This window comes from Corvus hawaiiensis, chromosome 20, assembly GCF_020740725.1.
Source record: "Corvus hawaiiensis isolate bCorHaw1 chromosome 20, bCorHaw1.pri.cur, whole genome shotgun sequence".
Lineage (NCBI taxonomy): Eukaryota > Metazoa > Chordata > Aves > Passeriformes > Corvidae > Corvus > Corvus hawaiiensis.
Genome location: NC_063232.1, coordinates 3,639,633 through 3,662,591, shown reverse-complemented (window position 1 = coordinate 3,662,591; position 22,959 = coordinate 3,639,633). Strand labels below are relative to the sequence as shown.

General features: G+C 41.5%; 1 protein-coding gene across 2 annotated transcripts in view; it reads right to left on the bottom strand.

Moving 5' to 3' along the window:
* Nucleotides 1-1,026: 1,026 nt before the first annotated feature.
* NCOR1 (nuclear receptor corepressor 1) overlaps nucleotides 1,027-22,959 on the bottom strand; it is a 55,939-nt gene continuing 34,006 nt past the window's right edge. For both annotated transcript variants that reach the window (XM_048324803.1, XM_048324802.1), the window contains exons 18-47: nucleotides 22,693-22,832; nucleotides 21,889-22,015; nucleotides 20,682-21,237; nucleotides 19,855-19,984; nucleotides 19,370-19,565; nucleotides 18,592-18,762; nucleotides 17,750-17,910; nucleotides 17,242-17,362; nucleotides 17,037-17,138; nucleotides 16,458-16,555; nucleotides 15,469-15,637; nucleotides 14,897-15,037; nucleotides 13,547-13,630; nucleotides 12,803-13,059; nucleotides 12,330-12,690; nucleotides 11,597-11,821; nucleotides 10,585-10,794; nucleotides 9,766-9,915; nucleotides 9,102-9,275; nucleotides 8,528-8,693; nucleotides 7,795-8,291; nucleotides 7,218-7,346; nucleotides 6,948-7,105; nucleotides 6,561-6,784; nucleotides 6,005-6,142; nucleotides 5,602-5,744; nucleotides 4,989-5,042; nucleotides 4,508-4,729; nucleotides 4,041-4,223; nucleotides 1,027-3,869 (exon numbers count right to left, since the gene is read on the bottom strand). In XM_048324803.1, the coding sequence (XP_048180760.1) occupies nucleotides 3,682-3,869; nucleotides 4,041-4,223; nucleotides 4,508-4,729; nucleotides 4,989-5,042; nucleotides 5,602-5,744; nucleotides 6,005-6,142; nucleotides 6,561-6,784; nucleotides 6,948-7,105; nucleotides 7,218-7,346; nucleotides 7,795-8,291; nucleotides 8,528-8,693; nucleotides 9,102-9,275; nucleotides 9,766-9,915; nucleotides 10,585-10,794; nucleotides 11,597-11,821; nucleotides 12,330-12,690; nucleotides 12,803-13,059; nucleotides 13,547-13,630; nucleotides 14,897-15,037; nucleotides 15,469-15,637; nucleotides 16,458-16,555; nucleotides 17,037-17,138; nucleotides 17,242-17,362; nucleotides 17,750-17,910; nucleotides 18,592-18,762; nucleotides 19,370-19,565; nucleotides 19,855-19,984; nucleotides 20,682-21,237; nucleotides 21,889-22,015; nucleotides 22,693-22,832 (5,675 nt within the window). In that variant the 3' untranslated portion in view covers nucleotides 1,027-3,681. The remainder of the gene's footprint in view (nucleotides 3,870-4,040; nucleotides 4,224-4,507; nucleotides 4,730-4,988; nucleotides 5,043-5,601; nucleotides 5,745-6,004; nucleotides 6,143-6,560; nucleotides 6,785-6,947; nucleotides 7,106-7,217; nucleotides 7,347-7,794; nucleotides 8,292-8,527; nucleotides 8,694-9,101; nucleotides 9,276-9,765; nucleotides 9,916-10,584; nucleotides 10,795-11,596; nucleotides 11,822-12,329; nucleotides 12,691-12,802; nucleotides 13,060-13,546; nucleotides 13,631-14,896; nucleotides 15,038-15,468; nucleotides 15,638-16,457; nucleotides 16,556-17,036; nucleotides 17,139-17,241; nucleotides 17,363-17,749; nucleotides 17,911-18,591; nucleotides 18,763-19,369; nucleotides 19,566-19,854; nucleotides 19,985-20,681; nucleotides 21,238-21,888; nucleotides 22,016-22,692; nucleotides 22,833-22,959) is intronic.

The window sequence follows — 22,959 nt, the reverse complement described above, 5'->3', positions numbered from 1 at the left end:
AGTTTGCTACTCCTGCCTGCTCACAGAAATGGTCAGGTTCAAAACATAGCTGTCCTAGAGCAAGTCTTGAAGAGGAACAGGCAGGAATTGTCTCACTCTTTACACGTTGAACAGCACAACAGGGGCTACACTTTTATCAGTGCTGCAGTTCAGTGTGTTTGAACTTCAGCAGAGCATTTCCCCGGCTGTACCTGCACTGCAACAGAGCTGTAGCTCCCTGTCCTGGTCCAACAGGTTACCTGAAGATCAAGTGTATTTCTTCATTTAGCATCCAAAGATAGAACTTGTCCTCTCAGAGGAGGGCTGAGACTGTTACCATGCAGAGCTGTTGTCAGAAATAAAACTCTCGGCTCCAGTGGAGAGCACACAGAGTGCCAAAGCTGTCCTCCTCTCTTGGATAGGTCAGTGCTAGAATGCTGAGGCTTCCTGTTGGAAAAGATGGTGTGTACAAACCCAGCTTTGTCAGCTACGTGCCTTCATGGGAATCAAGTATGAGCAGCTGCTTTAGACAACAGAATTTCTCAGTTCTGCCCTGCCAGGAAGCCTGATGTTAAAGAAAGAGAATTAAACCAGAAATTAGCAAATCCATACTTATGATAGTAGAACTAATTTTGTCACTAACCATGCACAAGTTTAACCTCTCAGTTGTCAGAACTGCAGCTGGTTGGTACAACCCTCAGTGTAATTACATCACTGTTAATTTACTTACAGTAGCAGGTTCATCTCTGCTGAACTTTGAGCTAAGAGGAGGAGGCACACAGGTTTTCTAGAGCAGAAGTTCATTGAAGCTGGAAAACTTCAGTCACATACACAGCTTTGTTCTCAGCAAGCTAGGAAGTAAAAATATGGCTGTACTGAGAGAAAGGCTCTGGCACATTAGAGCCAACCCTCCCTAGAGTGCTGGGTTTGGGGTTTGAAGTGGCAGAGCCTGGAGGACAGCAGTGTTACCTGGGAACCCTGCAGCACCCCTGGGAGCAGGGTCTTGCCTGATGCTGCAAAACAAGAGGGAGACACAGGAAAAGCAAGTGGAGAACTGATCCCCTTTATTGATTGGTCTGAATCCAGAAGTCACTGTCTAGTGAAGACATTGTGTGGAAATTATGATGCATGGGTTTTTCAAGTCTTAAATGATTTCATATCAGAATCACGAACCATATCAAGATGAAAGCATTGTGAAAGCGCTGATCAGAAATCAGGTAAAAATTTGTAGTAAACTACACTTTGTAAACATGACTTACAAACACCTTCCTGTTTGAAACAGGGCAGATGTAATTCCATACTTGAAGATTACTGGAATTGTGGTAAACCCTAACTTAGGCTCTGGAGAGGTTTTTACACTGGAGAAGTTAAAACTTGGATAACAAACAAAAAAAGCAGCAACATTTTATGTGCAAATGCCACTCAAGCTGTATCTTAGGAGATAGTGACTATCCTACTTTGGATATCTTGCTGCTGCTGCAGCAGTAACATGAAGCTTTGCAATGAACATGCTATACTTACTGTACAGGTAGCAAAGACATTTGTCTGTACATGCCTCTTTCACATTGTATTTGTTACACTAAGAAAGTGAGAACGAGTGAGTTTAAGAATGGAACTTAACTTTCCACTTCAAATTTAAATCTACAAAAAGGGCAGATCAACTCGTTTTCCAGTATATGTTGCTGTTGGGAACAAAAAGAAAGTTAAAATAAGAGCACAGGTCTACAAACAGGATGAAAACTTCACTGCTTCAAGCCAGAAGGGTAAAGGACGGGAGGATGAGAGAAATCTTTCTCAGAGAAAGACTGCAAGAAGATTTAAGACTGCCAACGGGTCTACTCTGATGCAGTGTTTTAAAAAAAGTAGCAAAATAGTTCTGTATTTTCAACAGTGTCAAGTTTCCAAATGAGTTCCTTTGGAATTTTGCTTCCCACACTTGGGGCAAAAAGGCTTTCCATAAAGGACTGAAAATAAATTTGCTATTGATAAATAGTTCTGTGCTTCTTCCTGTTTGTAAGTGGATCACCACAGTCCCTGAAGGGATGCAGAGCCACACGACTCAAGGTTACACACTGCGTTACACCTTCCATACAACGCATCACAAATACAGCGGCAAACCCCAAAATACTTTTCACGGAAAATAACTCGAAGGCAAAGACCCTGTTGATCAATGAGATGCAAAAGCAGTTTGGAATCTGACAGACCACGCCACCCCCCCCGCTCAGTGCTATCTGTGAATCAGTCCTTCTACCCTGGAAGATTTGAATTCACTTCCTGAGGTCAGTGCAGCATAAAATGAAGATGCTTTTGGAGATGGATGTCAGGACACCCTGTGACATCGTTACCCAGACGGATGTGTACATGAGCTACAAGCATACCATAGCAAGCATTGATAGATGAATGATTAAGGAGACTCTCCTAGTACCATATACAATCTAAAAATAAAAATCACCCTAACAAGTATTGCACACTCCAGGAGTTAAGCCAAGCATTTGTAAGGACTTCCACCAAAAGCTTGCTTAGAGGGACAGGGACCGGGACGCAGACTTCAAAATAATTATTACATAAAGATTTTAAAATCAGATTGGAGGAAGGCAAAAAAATCACAGTACCTATTTCGAACTGGTTGTAACAGAAGCCACGTAGTTGACTCGTGTGTTGCTCAATTATTCTATAAAAGCACTTTGTTTTATTTAAACTTGGGATGTGGAGGTTTTTCTTCTTAAAGGATTTATCAACCCACCCAGAGCCTCTGTTCAGAAAAGCCATTTGCTGTGGTTAAATATGACAGTAAAATTTAGTAGCCTGTTTTGACTGCATACAATGCAGAAACAGAGAACACTAAGAATAGGCTTTAGGGCACAGTTAAAATTCCCAGTGTGCATAACAGTGAGGTATGCCTCCAGAAGCTGTTCTTTTTTTGTTTCTTTAACCTTTTAAAAATGAACCATAACATACCCATGCAATAATATTTCTGCAGTGTTGCTAAATAAAACCAACTGCACCAAAAATTTACAATGTGGCAGAATTTAAAATTCCAAAGAAATATATCATCTTATTCCAGCGAACCGGAGTATGTTAATGTACAGAAGTCACTAAGGGGTCAGTCTTAAAAATCAACATTTTCACAAGAGCTTGAACACCACTGAGAAAGTGTGTCTAGGGAAAAAAAAATTATATAAAAGCACAATGCCTGCAGGAAGTGGCACGGCATTAAATGGGCAATGATGGTTGGGAGGCTGGGGTTCTGGTTAGGCTAGGCTGAGAGGGAGGCTAGGGTTATGAAGAGTATTCTACACTGGAGAAAATGCTTAAAAAAAATTACAAAATGACCCCCAAAGTTTAGGCAATGATTTGAACATAAGTACACCAGATACTATAGCAAGGGAAAAAAACACTGCAAAAAGTACTCTCTATTTACAGAAGAATGATTTAAAAGACATTATGGTTTTCTTTACAAATAGATGTAGAGCAGGAATAGTCCACATTTTTAAAAACTCTTTACATATTTATCTTTAGTAAGTCAACCTTCTCGACCACAATCCTCCAACACACAGCCTGTGCAGAAGGCATTTCACGGACTCTCCATCAATTCTTCATTGTGTGGCCCTTGCTCTCTTGGAAAGTCTCTGTGGGCACAAGTCAAAAATAGATTTCTTTTTTTGACCCGCAAATTAAAAAAAAAATAATAATCTGCATAGTTCAGTCATCACTGTCAGACAGAGTCTCATATTGTGCTGAAAGCAGTGGTGCAGGCTCTCGCTCCCAGATCCTGTTCTGTGGGTGAGTGGTTGCTTGGCTCATGGACGGGGGGGCACAGGCGATGGAGGTCGGGGGGGTGCTGCTCAGCATCCTCATGGTCAGAGGGTTGTACGGAAACTGGGTGGAACCTGCACCAAAAGGCAAAAGCACGAGCTGTTCTGAGAGATCTGTGTTGGCTTGGGTTGTGACAATTAGCAGAAAATCCATTTGAGAAAACCCCCACATGTTGGAAACATCTGGCCAATTATCCAGCGTTACAGTACAACATCTGAGCTCTCTGAAAGAAGCCCATTCCTCACCTGTTGATGAAGGCCTGTCTTCCCAGGCCCACACTGGAGTCTGTCTGTGGTAGTCCCCTTCTGAATGTACAGATGAGACAGAAGAAGGTCTTTCAGTTCCCAAATATCCCTGCCCAGGAATTGGAGACTTTGACTTCCTACTGTTTGACTTGCCAATGAGTTTCTGCTTGCTGACTGCCCCACCTGGCAACAGAAGGGACAGATTTCACCAACCACATTTTAGCCTTTGTTTGTTTCTATAAATTATCAGGCAGCACTGAGAAGCTTCAGGTATCCAATACACCTGGTTCTCCTTTTCCTGTTCCATCAGTGCTGTCACAGGATCCTGGAAAATCCAGGATGATAACGCCAACACCACCTCTATCACTTCCAGAGGAAAAAAAGTGATTTTCAGTGACACCAGGTTATTCAAACCCTTGATTTATTTATTTTCTTTAAGGCCCTGGGATGTTTGGGAGTTGCAATACCTGAATTTGGAGATGGATTGGCTTCTTCCCTCCGTGTCTCGTTACTCGCTGGTACCGCGGTGCCGGAGCTGCCCGGAGCCACTGCAAGGGGTTGGGACATTACGACCCCGTGCTCCTCACTCTTGTCATCAAAGTTTCCCATCAGTGCTTTCCTAATAATGTCTTCCAGACCCAGATTACTGGCAGGATCTGCAAAGGAGTGACCCCTAGAACTGACTGCACCTGGGAGAGAAGAGAAAACACAGGGAAAGGTGGGAAGGGAGGCAAAAAATGCATTTCGGAGAAATTAAAAAGGGGTGTGGGGAAAGATTTGGTCATTTTGCTTTTCCTTATGGTGCAGCAAACAAGTTTTCTTGTAGGATATTAGTGTTTAAATTTTCACCATTTTCCTCTTTTACTGGACTCCCCAGAGAATAAAAAGATATTTAAAGATATTACATTTTTCTGAAACACATGTTGTTTCTTTTATTGAAGAACTTACCTGAGGTAGTGACTGCTGGCAAATTGAATATTTCAGTCCCTGGCTGAGCAGTTGCTGCAAATAAAACACAACATTTCACTGAGTTTTTCAGTACTGATGATCACTAAGTGAGCACCGGTAGCCCTACTGCACAAGAAAAAAGCAAAAATATAGTTCTAGTATCATATTCCACCATGTCAGTGTTCATTACTGCAACTATATTAAAATGTCATTTAACAGACAATCATAAGGGCTAAAAAAACACAAACCATTTAGTTTCAACACATCTTTCCAAAAAGGAAAATGTGCATTACTTAAAGTTGATACAAAGCAAACTACAAACACACAGTTAGTTAGAATAATGTCAGGTTTTAACAACTCTCTCATTAATTATGTGGTTTTCATTTCTCAAATTGTTAAAAAGATTAAATGTGACAGTCCTACATAAAACAGCATTAAAAAAAAAATCTAACAATCTTCCAGTTCTGTGGCCATAAATTATTATATGTGTTTTATATTCATAGATTTATATTAATTTGTATTATTTGAACATATTTAGGTCAGGATATCTGCAGGTGGAAGTCACATAAAGCTTAAGCTGAAAAAATTGAGTGAAAAGGCAAGACCTGCATACCCATGTCAGAGTCACCTCCACCAGATGAGTTCAGCTTTCGAAATATCTCCTGTTTCTTGGATTTTACCATTGGTGAAGTGTTCTCAAGTTTGGTGAAAAACGAAGGCAGGTAACTGATACTGCCTGGAGAGCGAGAGTCAGTCCTGCCAAGACCAACACGTGTCAAAGAGACAGAACTTGTAAGGTGCACATTTAAATCTTCCCAAAAGCAGTCAGGCAGAAACCACAACAGTCATATGAACACCGTGGGGCTCCATAATAACTGAGTTTGCTTAAGCAGCAGCACTCTGACAAATAAGCTTGAATTAAAAAACCAAACAACTCATACATAAATTAAAAAATAATCTAAAAATAAAGTAAAAAACAATCTAGGTATCCTAGCCCAAGTCAGTTTTACACCTACCTCTGTTCACTAGGCTCAGTTCTTTGGGAAAGCAAAAGAACATTTTCCTGTTTCTCATGTACAACCGGGACCTGAGGTGGTGAGATTGGCTCGTAGGGCTCTGAAGGGACATGAGTCCTCTCTGGAGATTTTCCAGGCCTACATCCACAATTCAGAGACAGATAATTACTCTCAATGCATGTATAGCAGTAGTTAACTCATGTAGCAACTGGAGAATTACTTAACTGCTTATGTGTAGTTATATGTTACATGCTTTAGTAAGCCTGGTGATCTTAAAAAGATGACTCTGAATTATCCATAACAACTCTGCTAGGTTTTAAGTAATTAAACGTCTTCAGCCCTCTAAAGACTGGAAATTAATCAGAAGTAGCAAAGGGAAAGCAGTTATGTTATGGAGCCAAGCAATTGGCAAAACAATAGGAGACAGACTCTGCCTAAAAAGAAGACCAAAAGGTGCCTTTACTTCCAATCTGCACCAAGATTACTGCACTATTTTATACCAGTATCATATCTGGGCATCAGTTAAACTTGCAGTTAGACTGAATCCATGCATTACCTTCCCCTGGCCTTGTCAGAGAGGTTCTCAGGGGACACTCTGGCCCCTGGGCGCTGGTGGTGCACAGGCTGCGACTGCGACTCGGGGCTGTAGCGGTTCGAGGTCTTTGCCCGGCCAGAAACAGGCGTTGGAGCAGGGGTGGAATTCTGGAATGTAGTGGTGGGAGGCTGCAAAGAGGCCTGAGAAGCTGCTTGGTTTCTAGCAAAGTCTTGTGTGATAATTTGCTGGATGTGACCAAAAAAAAGTAGAAAAGAGATCTTGGTTAGACATTGGCCACAGTGTAGGTATTCGTGAACTGGACGAGACCGATGGCAACAAATGAGATTATAAATTCAGATACAATATTTTATAATACTCTCAAATAAAACCCGTAATTATAAAACCTACACAGATGTGATCAGCAAGGGTGATGAGCCGATGGGTCCTGGGCACATGTGCCATCCCCTCTGCCTGGGAAGAGGGAGGTGGAGGTGGTTGGGGTGAGGGGGGCTCCTGTTGTGTCCTGTAGCGGTGAATGGGGCCCTCGTACGGCCTGTTGGGGTCAGCTGGTTGAAAAAGAAAAGGTCACTCTGTTAAGCTTCAAGGTTTGAAATTTCTGTGCTTACAAATTTAAAAAAGATGACAGTGAGAATATGTTGCATATGGAGATAAACTTACTCTCTGCCTGGCTTGGTTTGGGGGTCTCTTGTTGATAGGGCTGTAGCTTTTCTTGAGCAGGTACAGGTGAATTTGCAGGGCTGATCACCTCAATGGCATCTCCAGGAGCTTCATACCGGTGTGAGGACACTGAATATCAAGCAAAGGTTGTGGAATAAGACGTAAATATGACAGAAAAGTTTTGTTGCCTATACTTAGCAACACGGGTGCTTCCATTAAAATGGCACCAGTGAATGAAAGTCAAAACACTGCTGCCTTCTCATGATAACCATGGTGATACAAATATGTCCATGAAACACTGTTCCAACATAAACCAAGTAATTTTCAGTTTCCTGACTTCTGATAAGATTACTCTTACAATCCTGCATTTCATGCTGTAGCATGGCATCTGAATAAAGCAAGCAGCTCTGATTTTTCAAGAGTCACTATATGCAAAAACTGTATTTGTCTATCAAGTGTTTCTGCTGTGCAGAGCTGAATATTTTATCATTAAACATCTGAATCATTTCACATCTTATCATTTCCCTAAAAGGCTAAGACAGACAGCAAAGAAGTAGAGAGTTACTAAGATACGTACAACTACTGGAAGAATCTGAACTTTGAGAGCCCCTATCTCGAGCATCCTTGTCTGAAGCAATCTGGCGAGTGATGATCACATCTATGAAGTTAGCAGCAGTAATTGTGGTCTTTCCTCGAGTTCTCAGCTCTTCCTCGTACCTGGATTTAGGAGGAGGTCCTTTCTCTTTACCAGCCTCTGAATAGACTACTGATGAAGTCTGTCCCTGGGACTTGCCACCAGAGTAATTTGCAGATGTATAGGGGCACTGCACAGGCCTCTTTTCTACCTCCAGCGTCTTCTGCTCCATCTGCTGCTGGTCAGTCACCACAGCTGACCGGCGTCCCATGTTCTCTTCTATCCTGGCTCCTTCGTGCTTGTTCTCCTTTGCTTTGGCAACTTCCATCTGAGGAGCAGAGGCTGCAGCATCCACGAGTGCTGCCAGGGCATCAGCAGCAGTGTTGTAACGGGAAGCTGGCAAGCCTTGAGTGATAGAGGGAGCTCCGGGGGTGAGCTGCCTGTGGGCAAACATTGAATAGCCTCAATTACATCACATGGAAAAAAGAACTACAGCCACACAGACAAAAAGGCAAAGCTTTTCTGACATTGATTTCTATCCAAAATGCACTGGTGAAAATGCTCTGATAAATCCAAGAGCACTCATATAGTGAAATATCCTTAACCCTAAATGCACCTTTTAATAAGCTCACATATTAGAACAGATATCCCTACACCAGTAACTTCTAAAACATACATGATACGTAGCTGAGCAGCAGGATCCAAAGGTGTGATTACACTTGTCCCATTGGTTCCTTGGAAAATACTTGGCCTTTGCTGCAGAATGTTCTCCTGGCTTCTGACAGAGGGGGATGGAGACCGGACATATCCGTGACTGCCGGGTCTGCCAGGCTGCTCTGCACCTGCAGGACACAGAGTGGAGGGGAACAAACAAAATAAATGATTATTCTTACAACAGTGCAGCACTGTAAATCAATGCTGTCTCCTCCACATCCCTTCCCAGTTGTCTCCACCACTCTGGATGTGATGGTAGGTATAAAGATTTAAATGTATTTACAATGCTCTAAATGACATGCAAGCTGTGCCAGTGACAGTTGGGATTCACTCCCCTTTAGGTGCTGCATTGCTTTGAGAGAAAGTTCGAGAAGGTGCAGATGTTGAAATTATGACCAGAACTGCTCGGCAACAGGAACCTGCCTGAAGTGCAGAGTAAATGCAAACTGTAAATGGTATTTGCTAACAGTGACTGCATAAAATGAGCAGTTACAGTCTACAATACAACTGATCCAAGTGTGTCCATGTGCCCTCACCTGGTCGGAGATAAAGTTCAGCAGGGACTGAGGTGATTCTCTCCCTCTCCCGTTCTCGTTCTCTTTCCCGCTCTCGTTCACGTTCCCTCTCCCTTTCCCGTTCCTTCTCCCTTTCCCTTTCCCGTTCCCTTTCAGCATTTGCAGCTGCAGAGGCTGCCAGGTGTGTGGGATGTCCTGGAAGGTCCACAAGGTAAAATGAAGGAGCAAAAAAAGAGATACTTAAGTGAAGCATGATGATGTAAACACTTGCCAATATATTTTGCCATAGACTTACAGCAAAATCTCCCAAATACATTTTAATTCCACTTATCTAGGAAGACAAAAGTTTAACATACAGTGACAGTGGAAGGCTCAAAAGCCTTTTACTGAACTGGTTTCTATACAGTTAGAAACTACACAGCTTATAGACCCCAATTCCACCCTTCAACACATGTAAACTGGGGTTAGTGAACAGAATGAGGCAAATTCAGAATTTGACAGCACTTCTACTGTAACTACACAGGATATCATCAAAAACCCTTTGCTATCCAAGTGCAAGATGCGTGCAGAAAGCATCTCCTGAGAAAACATCAAAACATGGTATTAATGAAAGCTGAATAAAGATGGTCAATTATCTCAGCGTATCAGACAATTAGAAATGTCACCAAGCCATGAGAGCTCTTACCTGGTGACAGAGAAGCAGGATTGTAAGGCCTGGGAGGGAAGGTAAGCTGGGTGCCAGGGATATATGTGATTCTCTCCATGGGTGGGGTGCTCGTTCCTCCAGGATGAGGCACTAAGATAGTGGGAGCCATATTGTTCAGGTCAATAATTCCTGTCAGGAATGACACACGTGAGAATGGCCACTCCAGGACATGGTCTACACATTTTATGTTCTGTTCACTGGTAACAGTCAGCAACGAATGTTTAGTGGAAATATAAGAATAAAGCAAGTGTAGAATTATATTCCAGCTGGTTCTAGTCTCTTAGATCTGGCAATCAGCAATTTAGGAACATACTAAGATAGAATTTGCATTTGTATCACTCCCTTTAATTGCCCTTTGGAAAAATGCACTTCACCTCTACTCAATAATCCCATCTTTTAGCAATTTGGGGTATTACCCAAAAAATAAAACAATCAGCATGGTTTTCACCAACATTATGCTTTTAGACGTTGCTTTTATATTCTTTTTGAAGAAGTTATCATTTCAATATAATTCTCTTTTCTGAAATTTGACGATGAGCTAAACGTGGTTCTGACCATCAGTTTAAACAAGCAGAAAACAACCTGGCTCTCGAACACTAGTAACTCTCAGAGCCTTCTCCTTAAAAATATTGATTATAGAGGTGGTTTTCCTTTCCACAAAAGGCAGTTTGCAAGTGAGTTGTCAGACATCCGTGATCACTAGAGGATCAACACAGCTATGTATGTGTGCATTCAAACAACAGCTGGCACTGCCAAAACACACTTTTAAGAGCATTACAGAAAGAGAGCCAGGCCCACCTCGTGCTCCTGCATAAGGGAGAGCTAAAGTTTGCTCCCTGGGGGACAGTCCCCTGGTGACATCAGGCCGGAGGTTCACTTGCATCTGCTGGGAGGTGATGTAGTCGTTGAGGATGGTCTGGCGCGTGTTCTCCATGGCGTACAGCTGGTACTGGCTGGGGTACCCTGGCGTGGGGGACAGCTGCCTTTGGAACAGGTAAGCAGCAGCAGCTGAGGGTGAGAGAAGGCAAAAGGATGCATTTAGGAAGCAGGATGATTCTGGATCAAATCAAACTTTCTCATGTGTTTGTAAAGCTTCAATGAGAGGCGCTATCAAGTCTCTCTAGCCAGTGCCAAATGAGTGAAAATAGCATTTTAATACTGATGTTTTATTGAATTTCTGCACTGCATGCGCACTGAGAGTGCTAAACAAACCAGATTGGAGAGATACTTTAATAAAAACATAAATCCTGAAATTCTGAAAATGTAAAAGGCTGAAATATCTAAAGAAGGTAGAAAATACCTCACAGAAGTAAACAGAGGGTTAAAAGGATTATTAAATATACAGTCTACTGTATTTAGTATCGCCAGGGATAACCTGATAATCCCTCAGTGAGAATAATCACAGTCCTGAACAGAAGACTTATAAAGAATACATAAGTCTATATATAATTATATAGAATTATACTTTAACTCTCTAGCCTCTTCCACATCCTTCTTTGCATAGCTTTCCTGAAAGCTTTTAATACATTCCACAAATACTTATCTAAAAATACTGTCTGAACTTTTTAACAAAACAGAAGCAAGCTGGCAGCTCTGAAGGGAAGTTACAGCATTATACAATACTATTTTACTAAGTTTCCTGCTTCAATATTAAACTCCCACTAAACTGAAATCAAACCACAACAATAAATATTTATAACCTTATACATTATATTTGGCCATTGATAATTGCCTTATATAGGTATCCTTTCTGTGCAACAAAGCTCACAGTATTTCTAAAACTAAAAAAAGCCAACACAAATGTATTTACCAGGATCCAGAGCTCTGTGAAATGGCATGGCAGGATCTAAATGAGGAGGGAGGTGACCCCTGTAGACTTCAGGAGTTGCTCCTCTGTGGTGAGGGTCAAAAGGACTGTGAGCCACTACAGGGTCAACCCCTGGGACTGGAGATTTTGCTGGCACACTCTCCCTCTGTGTTGGAGTGAGTGTGTTCTTCCTTTCATGATTTGCTGGCTTCCCAGAAGATATTCCAGCTAAAAGCAATGAAAACCCCAAATTAACAAAATGCCTATTTTTCTATTGAAAATTTAACTGTAAAAATACACTGGTTCCCAAGGAACATTCTTGATGACTGCAACCTGATACAACAAAGCAGAGAACATTTTATATCACAAAACACTTCTGCTGAAAGAACTGTACTTTAAAACTAAGATTGCTTATACTTCACTATATCATCTTCCTCATCTAGACACCTCTAACTCAGGAATAGCTTCTGCTCTTAAAATGTTATCCTTGTAAGTACCACTTTCAATGTGACCCATAATCAAATGCAAATTGAGACTGAACTGCCTTCCCACTCTCCCCTTCTATTATGGCAGATTTTCATTTTCTTATTTGAATTAACACCTTACAGCCTTCTAAAATTCATTCTAGTCAACTTCCAAATTGAGAAAAGCCACTAGAATAAAATAAAGAAGAATGGAGTACATAAAAATTAAAATAATAAAACTTTTTGTCTTACTGTGGATAGGAATGACATACCCTCACTAACTCTATTCATCATTGGTGAACTCCTGGACATTGGACTCTGATAGTTCACAGGTGTCCTCCGAGCATTTGTATCATCATAAATCCCAGGGCTCAGCTGTGATTTGGGAGTTTCATGAAGAGTTGACCTGAGAACAGAGGGACCAGAGCTGACTACGGACGTGTGACGGGACCGCACGGCATCCCCGGTCTTCACATCTTCGTATTTTCCTCGCTCCACCACCTTCACGTTTTCTGGCACCATTTCCAGCTGAGGCATTCCCCGGGGCAGCTTGCTTGGTCCAGTGATTAAAGATTTTACATTGTGTTTGATGGCAGACTGGCCAGAGTTGCTTTCATATTTTATGGGTGTGCCCTGAAGAAGAGAAAAAGTTCAGGTTAAGGTCACGTTGTGGTAAAAAGCTCCCACAGCCTGACCTGATTCACTCCTGAATCTGTGTGAGTGTAACAGTGCTTTCTGGATTTACCTGAGATATGGAGCCTTCTATGATTGGCCTGGTTGTCTGCACCATTTCAGGAGTCTTGCGACTCTCTTGGCTTAACAGGTCCTGCCTTGGGATCTCATGGATAGACCGACCCATTTCCTTTATGGTGGTGACCCCATCATATGGTTTCCCCTTGGTGATGGCTCCTTCAAACGTCCTGATGGGAGGTGACTCTCTCTTGATCTGTTTGGGGTACTTCAAACCTTCTTCAAAACTTTCAGCTGTTGCTCTTGGGGTGCCTTTTACAGAAAGAATGGTATTAATAGCTGCTAAGTCTCTGTTTTCATAAGCAGAGTGACAACTACATATCGTAACAGTGGAACTTTGGTTTGCTGTAGTCTATGCTAAGATACTCTGAAGTCTAAAAAAAATCATCACAAAAATAATACTGAACAAATACTCAGTATATTACTGAAAACCTCCCATGTTATTTCAGATGCTGAAATAAAAGAAATAAACGCATCTGCAGAGTTGTTAGTGTTCATTAAAAAAAAAGTGCTAATTACCAAGTATTCACATTAAAAGGTTTATTTTCCAACAAGAAATAAAATCTGTGTTTACAGACTAGCTTTGAACACAGCATATCAGAAAGCTGCTGATTTATGCTCTGAAAACATTTCATAAAATAAGCTCCACCTTTAACACAGCTCCCACAGTTTAAGGTTCAGAAATCCAGATTTTTGAGGATTAATTAATGCTCCCCTTTCTAGACCTGCAATACCTCACCTTGCATTATAGAGCCAGACAAGACTGTTCTCTCCTTTAGTTCAGCATGTGGGCTACCCCGAGGCAGCGCTCGGCAGATTAAACCTAAAATTAAAATGAAGGTAATTTAGAGAATTGAACAAGTGTTAAAAACCCCCAACCTCCAAACCAACAAACCCCCTCCTTCTCACACATTAGAGATGGTATCTGTATCCTGGCAGTGCCCAGAGGGCCAAGCCTCAGTATGCCAGGCATTGCAGCAACATGTTATAAAACAGTTCAAGTATTTGTGCTATTGCACAGTTGCAAGTTTTAACATATTTAGAAAACAGGAGGTGTTTTTTATAATTAAGCTTAACCTTTGTTTCAAAAGCAGTCACTGCTTTTCTCACACTCCACTTTCCTTGCCTAGAAAGAAAGGTGTTCATGGTGGGAAGTGAAACAAAAAGAAAAAAACACTCCAAAATATACCTCAGCATCCTCCAAATTATCAAAGTTCAGAGTGAATCATTGGAGAAGAGATGAATTTACTGTGCCTATAGTAAGAATCTAAACCAAGCCCTCAAAACACTCATAATTTTACAGTTTGAGGCCAGAAAATGTGTCAGTGATGAGACACAGCATAAAAGTACCAGAGCAGCTTCTCAGATGCCAAAAGAGCCCAAAGATGAGCCAAATGCATCAGCAACTTAGAGACAATGCTGAATTTCTGTGTACAGCCTACAAACCTCACACTCACATTGTGCCACCTGATGAACATGTCCCCAAAATAGCCTCTAAGGGCTACCTGAAGATGGGACAAAATGCTTTTAAGGAGCAAGACTCCATGGTTGAAGCAGAAAACATTTTCTCGCATTTGTATTTTTACATAGCAATCAGAAAAGTTATATAATGACCTGCCTTGGCCTCTGCAGGCTTTGTTTGATTACAGTTTATTAAAACACAACAGCACTAGGGATGCCCTGCAGCAGGATCCTGCAGTTCAAAGAGGTTTCTTGCAGGAATGCAAAAGGTCAGGGCAGTGTGGTACCAATATTTAACTAAAGGGTGCGGCAGAGGCTTTGCTGGTGTGACCCAGCGTTTGAGCTCCACAGCACCACTGGGACTGTGGAGAGCCAGGGACATGTGTCAGATGTGCTGAGAGCAGGAAGTGCCACCTGAAGAAGCTGCAGTTGTGGTAAAACAGAAAAGAAAACTGGGATCTACTCAGTCCTTTTTCCAGCACACTCTTAACTGCAGTGTTATTGCATGGATATGGTCAGTAATGTGATTTAAATCTAACTTCTCTGTTAGTCTGCACCCTAAGATAACTCTAAATACTCTTACATCGATGGATAAAAGATAAAACATCTTGGAAGTGGCTGTTTTTACCTTCCAGTGGTGCAGACCCTGGAGATTCCCTCAGTGACATCCCTTGCTTTATATTTCCTTCCATTGTATCATATGTTCTCTTTAAACCAATTTCATGAGCAGTTCTCGGACTCCTTGTTCCTTCACGGACATTTTTAATAGCTGGCAAAATGTACAAGAGTGTGGTCAGGAAATGTGGACAATAAAAAAAAGACACATGAATATCACATTAATGAGACCACAGGTCATTAACACTTAACACAACTTCAATATAATATTGTAACATTAAATATCAATCTTAAAAAGATCCTTTATAGTTTGTCAAAAAGTTACTTGTTCAGTTACTCATCAGTATTTCAACTGAAGTTTAAAGTTACATGATACACTTATTTTAATTCTAATACAGGTCATTTTAAGCCTGGTTATTTAACCTTTCACAAAAAAAACATTCCATGACAAATAGGAAATAAATGGCAAAGGATTAGTTTAACTGTATTTTAAACACATGCATCCACTTGGAAGCAGAAACACTTCAGCTATGGATTACCAAAACAGAACCTGACTTGGATCAAGCAGAATATACAAATACTCACCATCATAAGATAGAATATGCCCACTTTTGCCTTCATAAATGACATGGCCCTTGGCTGAAGCCTCCTCTCTGCACTTCTCTGGGCTGCTGTCCTCTGTAGCCAGCCGGGTGATGGTTCCCTTCAGCAGCGCGTCGGCGGCGATGCCAGACTGGGACAGAGCTGGGGTACCCTGTGTTCAAACCCAGCACATCAATAAATTCACATGGTCTGAGTCAATAGAGAATAGGCAGCAGTGAAGGGAAAATGCAACAAAACCAAAGAAACTTTTTAGGTCTATAAAACCAACTAATTTATCAAGTATGGCTTAAACTTCTGCCTCTATTATGGACACTTAACCTAATGAGTAAGGTTATTTCTGCTACGTTGTTAAAAAATATTAACATAACACATATAACAGAGAGAAGAACGGGAAGGACAAGGTTACCAGTGCATTTCACAGCCTGGAACATTTACCCTATAAATACCATTTGCAGGGAAGATAACATATACCACATACTTAATGGTGCCATTGGGTTTTATTTCTGTCCAAAGCAATGAAAGCTCCCCTTCTCATCTCAAGCAGAATTGAGGCAATTGCCTTCTGTATGCTGGGACCCCAAACCAACCAGAACAGCAGCATTTAAAATGACAAAAGGCCTGAATTTCCCTTCTTGGATTCAAATAGCACCTGCACAAGACTGGTTACACTTGGTTTGAATATTTAAACTCAGGTATAATGCAATTTTCATGAAAGTTGCCCTCAGTTAGGTTTACCAAAAGCGCTGGTAGTATTGAGAAGGTTTGAAAACTCATATATATGAAGATGAAATTGTGGTAATGCTGACTTCAGCAATAGTGGGGTTTGAACATCTGATTGGATTGAAAGTTCTTGTTTCAAGGCAGTTCCTACTCCATGATATTAATTTACTTTTTCAGACATGCAAATACATTCACAGTGATAGTCTGAAGATGCTGTTTTGCCACAGCCTTCCCAGCAAAAGGTAAAATACCTGAGTTATGGAGCCTCTCAAAGAAGGAATGGTCTCAACTGAAACTTTATTGGTTGGAGTTCCTCGTGTTATACTTCCCTCCTGTATCGTTGTGGTACCTGATTTGAAATAATAAGACATCCTGATAAATAAGAGAATGAAAAAAAATCCACTCCATTTGAAATAATTAAAAATTCTAGTGAGAACTGTTCATTTACATTAAAATACAGGGGAAATTTCAATTTAACAGTAGGCATTTGAGGCAGTTAGGCTATTTCCTTTTTAATACAGTCTTTTACAGACTTTAGGTATTTTACAGCATTAATTCATGGCAGTTATTTTCTTTTGATGTATTTGCTCTAGTAAGCAACTTTATTTTCAAAATGGCATGTCTTGTAACAAATATTTTTAAGTGAGCCCTGCAGACAGAAGGAGCCAGCTACAAATACACATGCCTTGGAAAACAGAGAAGAGATTAACCCTATAATCTTATGATACTTATATAATCATAGAATACTTTGAAATAACACTTCAGCAGCTAATTCTCTTGGTTTTCTCAGGCTCTGACAAGAGTTTCTTAATCTGTGTGACTTTCTTTACCTCGCACCACACTTTCATGTTGTGCCCTGACCAGGAGTCCCTCAGGTTGGGAATTCTGGCTTCTGGGTGAGAATTCTTCTTGTTTGATATAGGGCAGGGAAGCTATTGAGGAGAAGAAAAAGAAAAAGTTTGAGGTTTTTTAATTTTCTTTAATTGTGGATCATTAAATAGTCTGTATAAAACATATCAGCTTTCCTTTCCTTACCAGATTTAGCTGACTCTTGCTGCCTTGGCAGCCCCAAAGATATAGAACCCACTGATGGCTTTGCAGTTTCTTGGGCATAGGAAGCTTGACTATGGGATGTTAAATAAGTGCCAGGTGTTCCCTGAAACAACAAATAGATGTTAATTCTTGTTTCTGGAATGAAGATTCACATCTCTCTTTACAGGAGAATGCTAAAACTACTATGATCCCATCTGGAAATGCTACAGTACCCCACTGCCATGTCCCAAAGCACAGAGCAGCAGGAGTGGAGTATCACTGGTAGTTTGGAGATGCAGGTCACCTAAACTGGATATCCATGCCCTTAAATGTGAGTAAATGTTCCATTTCTAAAGCTCCTGTAATTCCCAGACTTTTAGAATGACATGTACAGGTAGTTCTTAAGGGTTAATGCTGTGACTCCATAACTGAGTACAAGAAGTTGAAGATCGGAGAAAGGGGGAAAAAAAGAAAAGATGTAAAACAGATTTTCAAATAATAATTCTCTTACTTGTGAGATTGAGCCTCCCATGATGAAGGAAGGTTTTTCTGATGGCACACTGGTTTTGGAGGATGGAATGAGTGGTGGTGGTGGTCTCGTGGGTCTGGTTGTGGGCAGGCGAACTCCTTCGGGAATATTGGTTATCACCTGGTGAGGGGCTGGCTGGAGAACTTGAGGGGAAAAATTGTACATTAAACATTGCAGTGTGAACAGAAATAGCACAGTTCAGCTGACAACTTCTAATGGGAATTGCTTCACAATATCCAAAAGCTACTTTAGCTGTATTTACAGCTCTGCAATTCACTATGTCCAATATTTAGTTATTTTCCTGTTTTTAAAAAGTTCTTATTCTCTACATGGAATGCAACTGAGTCAAGCATAATCTAAGTTTCCCTGATTAGTCTTGTCTTAGCATGACATTATAATCTGAAGGGAAAAGCTTCAATCCAAGTTTCAGAAGTAAGATTTGTCAGTTACTTCACTGTTTTATAAGACATTCAGACTTTAATACAGAGTGATTACAGTCAGAAACTAATGCCAGGGATAGCAGCTGCTTTCCCTTTTCCTCAACTGCTCCCTTCATAAGAAAGGCCACCCATGAATAGGACAGTGCTTGTATGAAAATGAAAATCTCTTGATGACTGCCTCTTTGCTGTTCTGATACTTTTCAGACCATTCTATTTGCTTATTAAAATACATGTTATGCAGTGGATGCAACAATGAAGAACAAAAACAGCCTCACTGGGCTAGAAAAACACTGAGCACCTCTTCACACGCACACAGAGAAAATTATTATTCTTCTATTAATTCACAAATTGTTTAGAGAATAATTTGATCCTCCAAATCTTTACCTGGAGGGACACTGTAGCGAGCTGCATTCATCTCAGGCTGGGGAGAGGCTTTATTGACTTCTCTTGGTGATAACCTGTAGGGTGATGCTGACCTTGTGGCTGGATTTTGCACTTGTGCTTCCTGTTCTATTCTCTTGACCTCAGCATAAGGCATATAGGCCACTGGTTTTCCTGGGAAGGTTGAAGGTATCAGAAAGAGAAGAATCATGAGTTAGAAATTGGACTCAAAAGGTCCAACTTACAGCACAGTTTTAACAAAGGGCCTATTCCAATGCCAGACACACCCATCAGGTACAAACGGTGCAATTAAAAAGAAGTATTAAACTTTTTAATTAAACTTAAAGTTTAATTAAAATTAAACTTGTGTTCCACCAACCTTTTGTGCCCTATTTCAGTGCTCAGTGTCCATGCATGCACTCCATGCAGTAAAATATTCCTTTTAACTCTGCTCATACTCCCACCTTCACCTTAAGCTTCTGAAAGGGCTCCCCTAGACCAGAATCATCTGCTCCTCTTACCCACACATTGCATCTTCCTCTGTAGGAACAACTCATTTTTGGGCTTGACCCAAATGGAACCAGTTTTCTGCCTTTATATAAAGGGGCTACAAGGTAGCCCTTCAACAGTAAGTGCAGCAGAGTGGGCAGGTTCCTTCCAGCAAGGAGCAGTTCGTTATCAGTTCCTTATCACACTAAACTGTCGCTCTCCCATGAGGCAGCAGTGTAACACACTGACACAAACCACGGGCTTATCCCAGCCCAGGTGTGGGAACACCAACCTTCCCACTCCACGCTGGGGCTCTTGGAGGTGCCACAGGGGCTCACAGCGCTCCGATATTCCATGTCCAGCTGCTCCTGGCGCTGGCGCTGCTCCTCCATCAGGGCTGACTCGTGCATGGCCTTGATGTGCCGCTGGTAGAGCGCGTAACCACTCACAGGGGTGCCCATGGGGACAGAGCAGGGGCTGCAGGAAACCTGGGGACAGCGAGGGGACAATGTCAGGGACACCCTCACAGGCACTTCCTGGAGCAACTGTGGAGTTCAACTTCCCCCTGCAGTCTGGGTGTTTCAAAAGGTCCACACCTGGTTTTAAGCTACTGGGTTTATACTTGGTTGTACTTAACCTCCTTTCCCCCTGAAAAATATGATAATAAATAAATCATATTTTTCTTCATTTGTTTAATGATTTTTTCCTGCTTTAGTGTTGTGACTAGGTCTAAGGGTAACAAACACTCTTTGAAACAGCACTGAAAATCCCCCATACCATAGGTGGGATGACAGCAGCTCGGTGGTGAAGCTGTTGCAGGTCCATCTGCCCTTGCTTTATCGTGGATGATACCAGTATTGACCCAGTGGGATTTAACAGTGAGGGCTTTGACTCTCTGCTGAAGATACTGGAAAAAGAGACAGAAGGGAAAAATATCACCAAAAGGACCAACATTACACATCTTTAAAAATTTACAGGCAAAACTCTTAAATTCAAAAAACCAACACATTTATCAGATTGGACAAAGAGTTAAAGAGTCAGAACCACGTTGTGTTTTGTCCCACAGCACATGTAGTAGAAGAGGCAACAGATGCTGCTACATTTTCATAATGCACAGAAATACCAAAATATGAGCTCAGAATCTCCCACATCAGAAATTTATGTATGCAGTACTCCAACAATGCAACCTTCTTTACAGAGAGTGCTTTGGAAAAGCACAGTGGGTAGGAAGGATTACGTGTATTTAGTCCACAGAAAATAAACAGAGTCTACAACAGAACAATTTCACATGGAGGGCTAAGACATTTGTGGAAAGATGATGTTTGAAGAGGCAAGAGAGTGCAGAAACACCACCACCTGCACTCTTCCAAAGCCCACATGCACTCCATGACACTGGATACTTTTGACATTTAAACATCTATCCCTGGCACTGTGTGTATATTAAACCACTGAGAGGGAGGGGGGCATTGGCTCCAGTGCCATGCTGGGGTGACACAGGAACTGCACCAACACAATGCTGAAAAGATTTCAAATACCCTCAGTGGTGTCAGCCATTCCCAAAAGAGAAAAAGCTCCAAAGGTTGTCCTTTCAAAGCCCTACTCACCCCTGTCTGTCAGGTTCTCCATCAACTTCCTCATCAGCACTACAGGTGGCACTGGAATCATTATCTGAATGGGATTCTTGTCTGGCTGTAGTAACTTGCTGGGACAGGCTATAGTCCATTTCCTCCGGTTCTGACTTTTCCTTGGGCTTGTCCATCTCTCTCTCTTTGGTATCACTCTCTATTTTCACTTGAATATTCTCTGGTAGCCTCATTTCAGTCTCTACAGGTTCTGCTTTGGTATGAACTGGAAGAGTAATCACAGGCTTAGCTTCAGCTGGATGGCTTCTACTGTCCACCTCCATAGGCTCTTCTGCCTCAGTGTTTATTTCTTCCTTGACCTGTGGCTCGGGGTTCTGAGTTTCAGCTGTTGATACACTTTGAGCTGTTAAGGAGGGAGATGTGCTGGTTGCAGGTTTAATGGCAGATTCCTGCTCTGCTGGGCCCTCAGTGGTTACTTTTGGAGCAGCAGTCTCAGATGGAGTTTCTTCAGTTGGTTTAGCAGGTTCTGCTGGAGTTGGAGATGGAGCACTTTCTGTATCAGAACTATTTTCAGCACCTGGGGAAAAAATATTTTGTTATTAAGGTTTAACATTAATGAAATCTGACAAATTGGGTGCAAAAAGGACCCATCAACTTGAACCAACCCATCTGCAAAACAATTAATTTTGACTTATTATAGAAATGAACAATTGGCTGAATTATACAAACACTGCAACTAAAAAATACCAACTACTGAAAACCCAACACTTAGTCATCTTCTCTCATTCATCATTCGTGAATTCTATTGCCTTTTGCTTCACAAAAGGCCAGCCAAGACTGACTGACATTGAGTGTCTATAAATTAGCAGTTGCAACCAACAAATATATATAAAAGAAACAACAAAAAAACCACCACTTGAATTTGCTTGTCTGAAGCTTTTCTGAGACTATCAGCTACCAAAGGTTACGCGTATTTGATTCAACTTGTTTCAACACTCCAGATGACAGCATAATCAAAGCATCTCAAAATACTAAGCAGCAACATCTTTAGGCTGCTAAATTCTAAAAATGCTTCATCCCCTCAAGTGAGTTCAAATTGCTGAAATCCAACTGAAAGAGCATTTGAACAACAACATCATGAAGTGGAACACAGCTTTCTGAGCAGACAATTAGCACAAACATAGACTCCTTTCTGTGCACACACAAGTTTCCTTCCCAGAAAAGTTACCTTCACTGTCTTCTGGGTTCTCTTCTTCATTGGATGCTTCAATATCTTCATCCTCCTGAGCTGACACAGTTGAAGCAACACTCTCACACTGTGACACATCTCGCTCCTCTCGGGGCCTTCGTGAAGACTGAGAGACACAGCATTGACAATGTAGTGAGAATTCACAGCTATTACTGCCTTTTACTGCATTCCCATTTACCAGTCTGAGGTTGAAATGAAGGACAGAGAATCTCTGTTTAGCACAGTCAACAAGGGGACACTCTTTCAACTTCAGGCCAACTTTTGCTGCTCCTGACCAAAAACAAGTTTGGGAACAAACCACGGCATGTTTGGGGGACTACAGAACAACTGCAGCAAAAAGACCAGGATAGCACTGCAGCTTAGAGGATTTCAACACACAGAGTTCTACTTTAAATGCCCCCAAACCTTCACTTCCAGGACTTCTACCACCTCTCCTGCTCTGTTTGGTAAGGTCAGTGCTTGCTGTGTTTCAAGGAGCTGCTGTACATCTACAGCTGCTCATGCACTGGTGAGGAACGTGGCTTTCAGAGCGCTGAAGAACTCTTCAGGCTCGAGTGTTTTACCTGGTACAAAGCTTTCTGTTGCATTTCAAAGCAAGGAGTGGCTACTGTCACAGGTCAGTGAGTACCAGCCACCCTTTCTAGGAGATTTATGTCACAACAAAAAAACAAGTAGAAAAGGAAACAAGTGGAGATTGCAAAACAGCCTTAGTGAAGTGTGATGGATGACTTCAGAAAGATACGAGTTTTCCCCTGCAAAATATTCCATGTCCACAGCACTCACCTTCTGTTTGTGCTGTTGGAGGAGACTGTCCAGGTTGTGCCTCCTTTTGTAGTTGAAGTAGAAGTTCTTACACTGAGCTTCACTTTTTGTCCCAACCATTTTGGCAATTGCTGCCCAGTTTCGCCCATGTTCCACTAGACCTGGTCAAACGTAAAAGAACCAGTATTTACTAGGATGAGTAACTCAGCTATCCAAACCCCAGCAAATGGAACAACAATGCCTATGGGAGGGTAAGATAGGAAGTACTGCTGTCCAAACAGTTCTAAG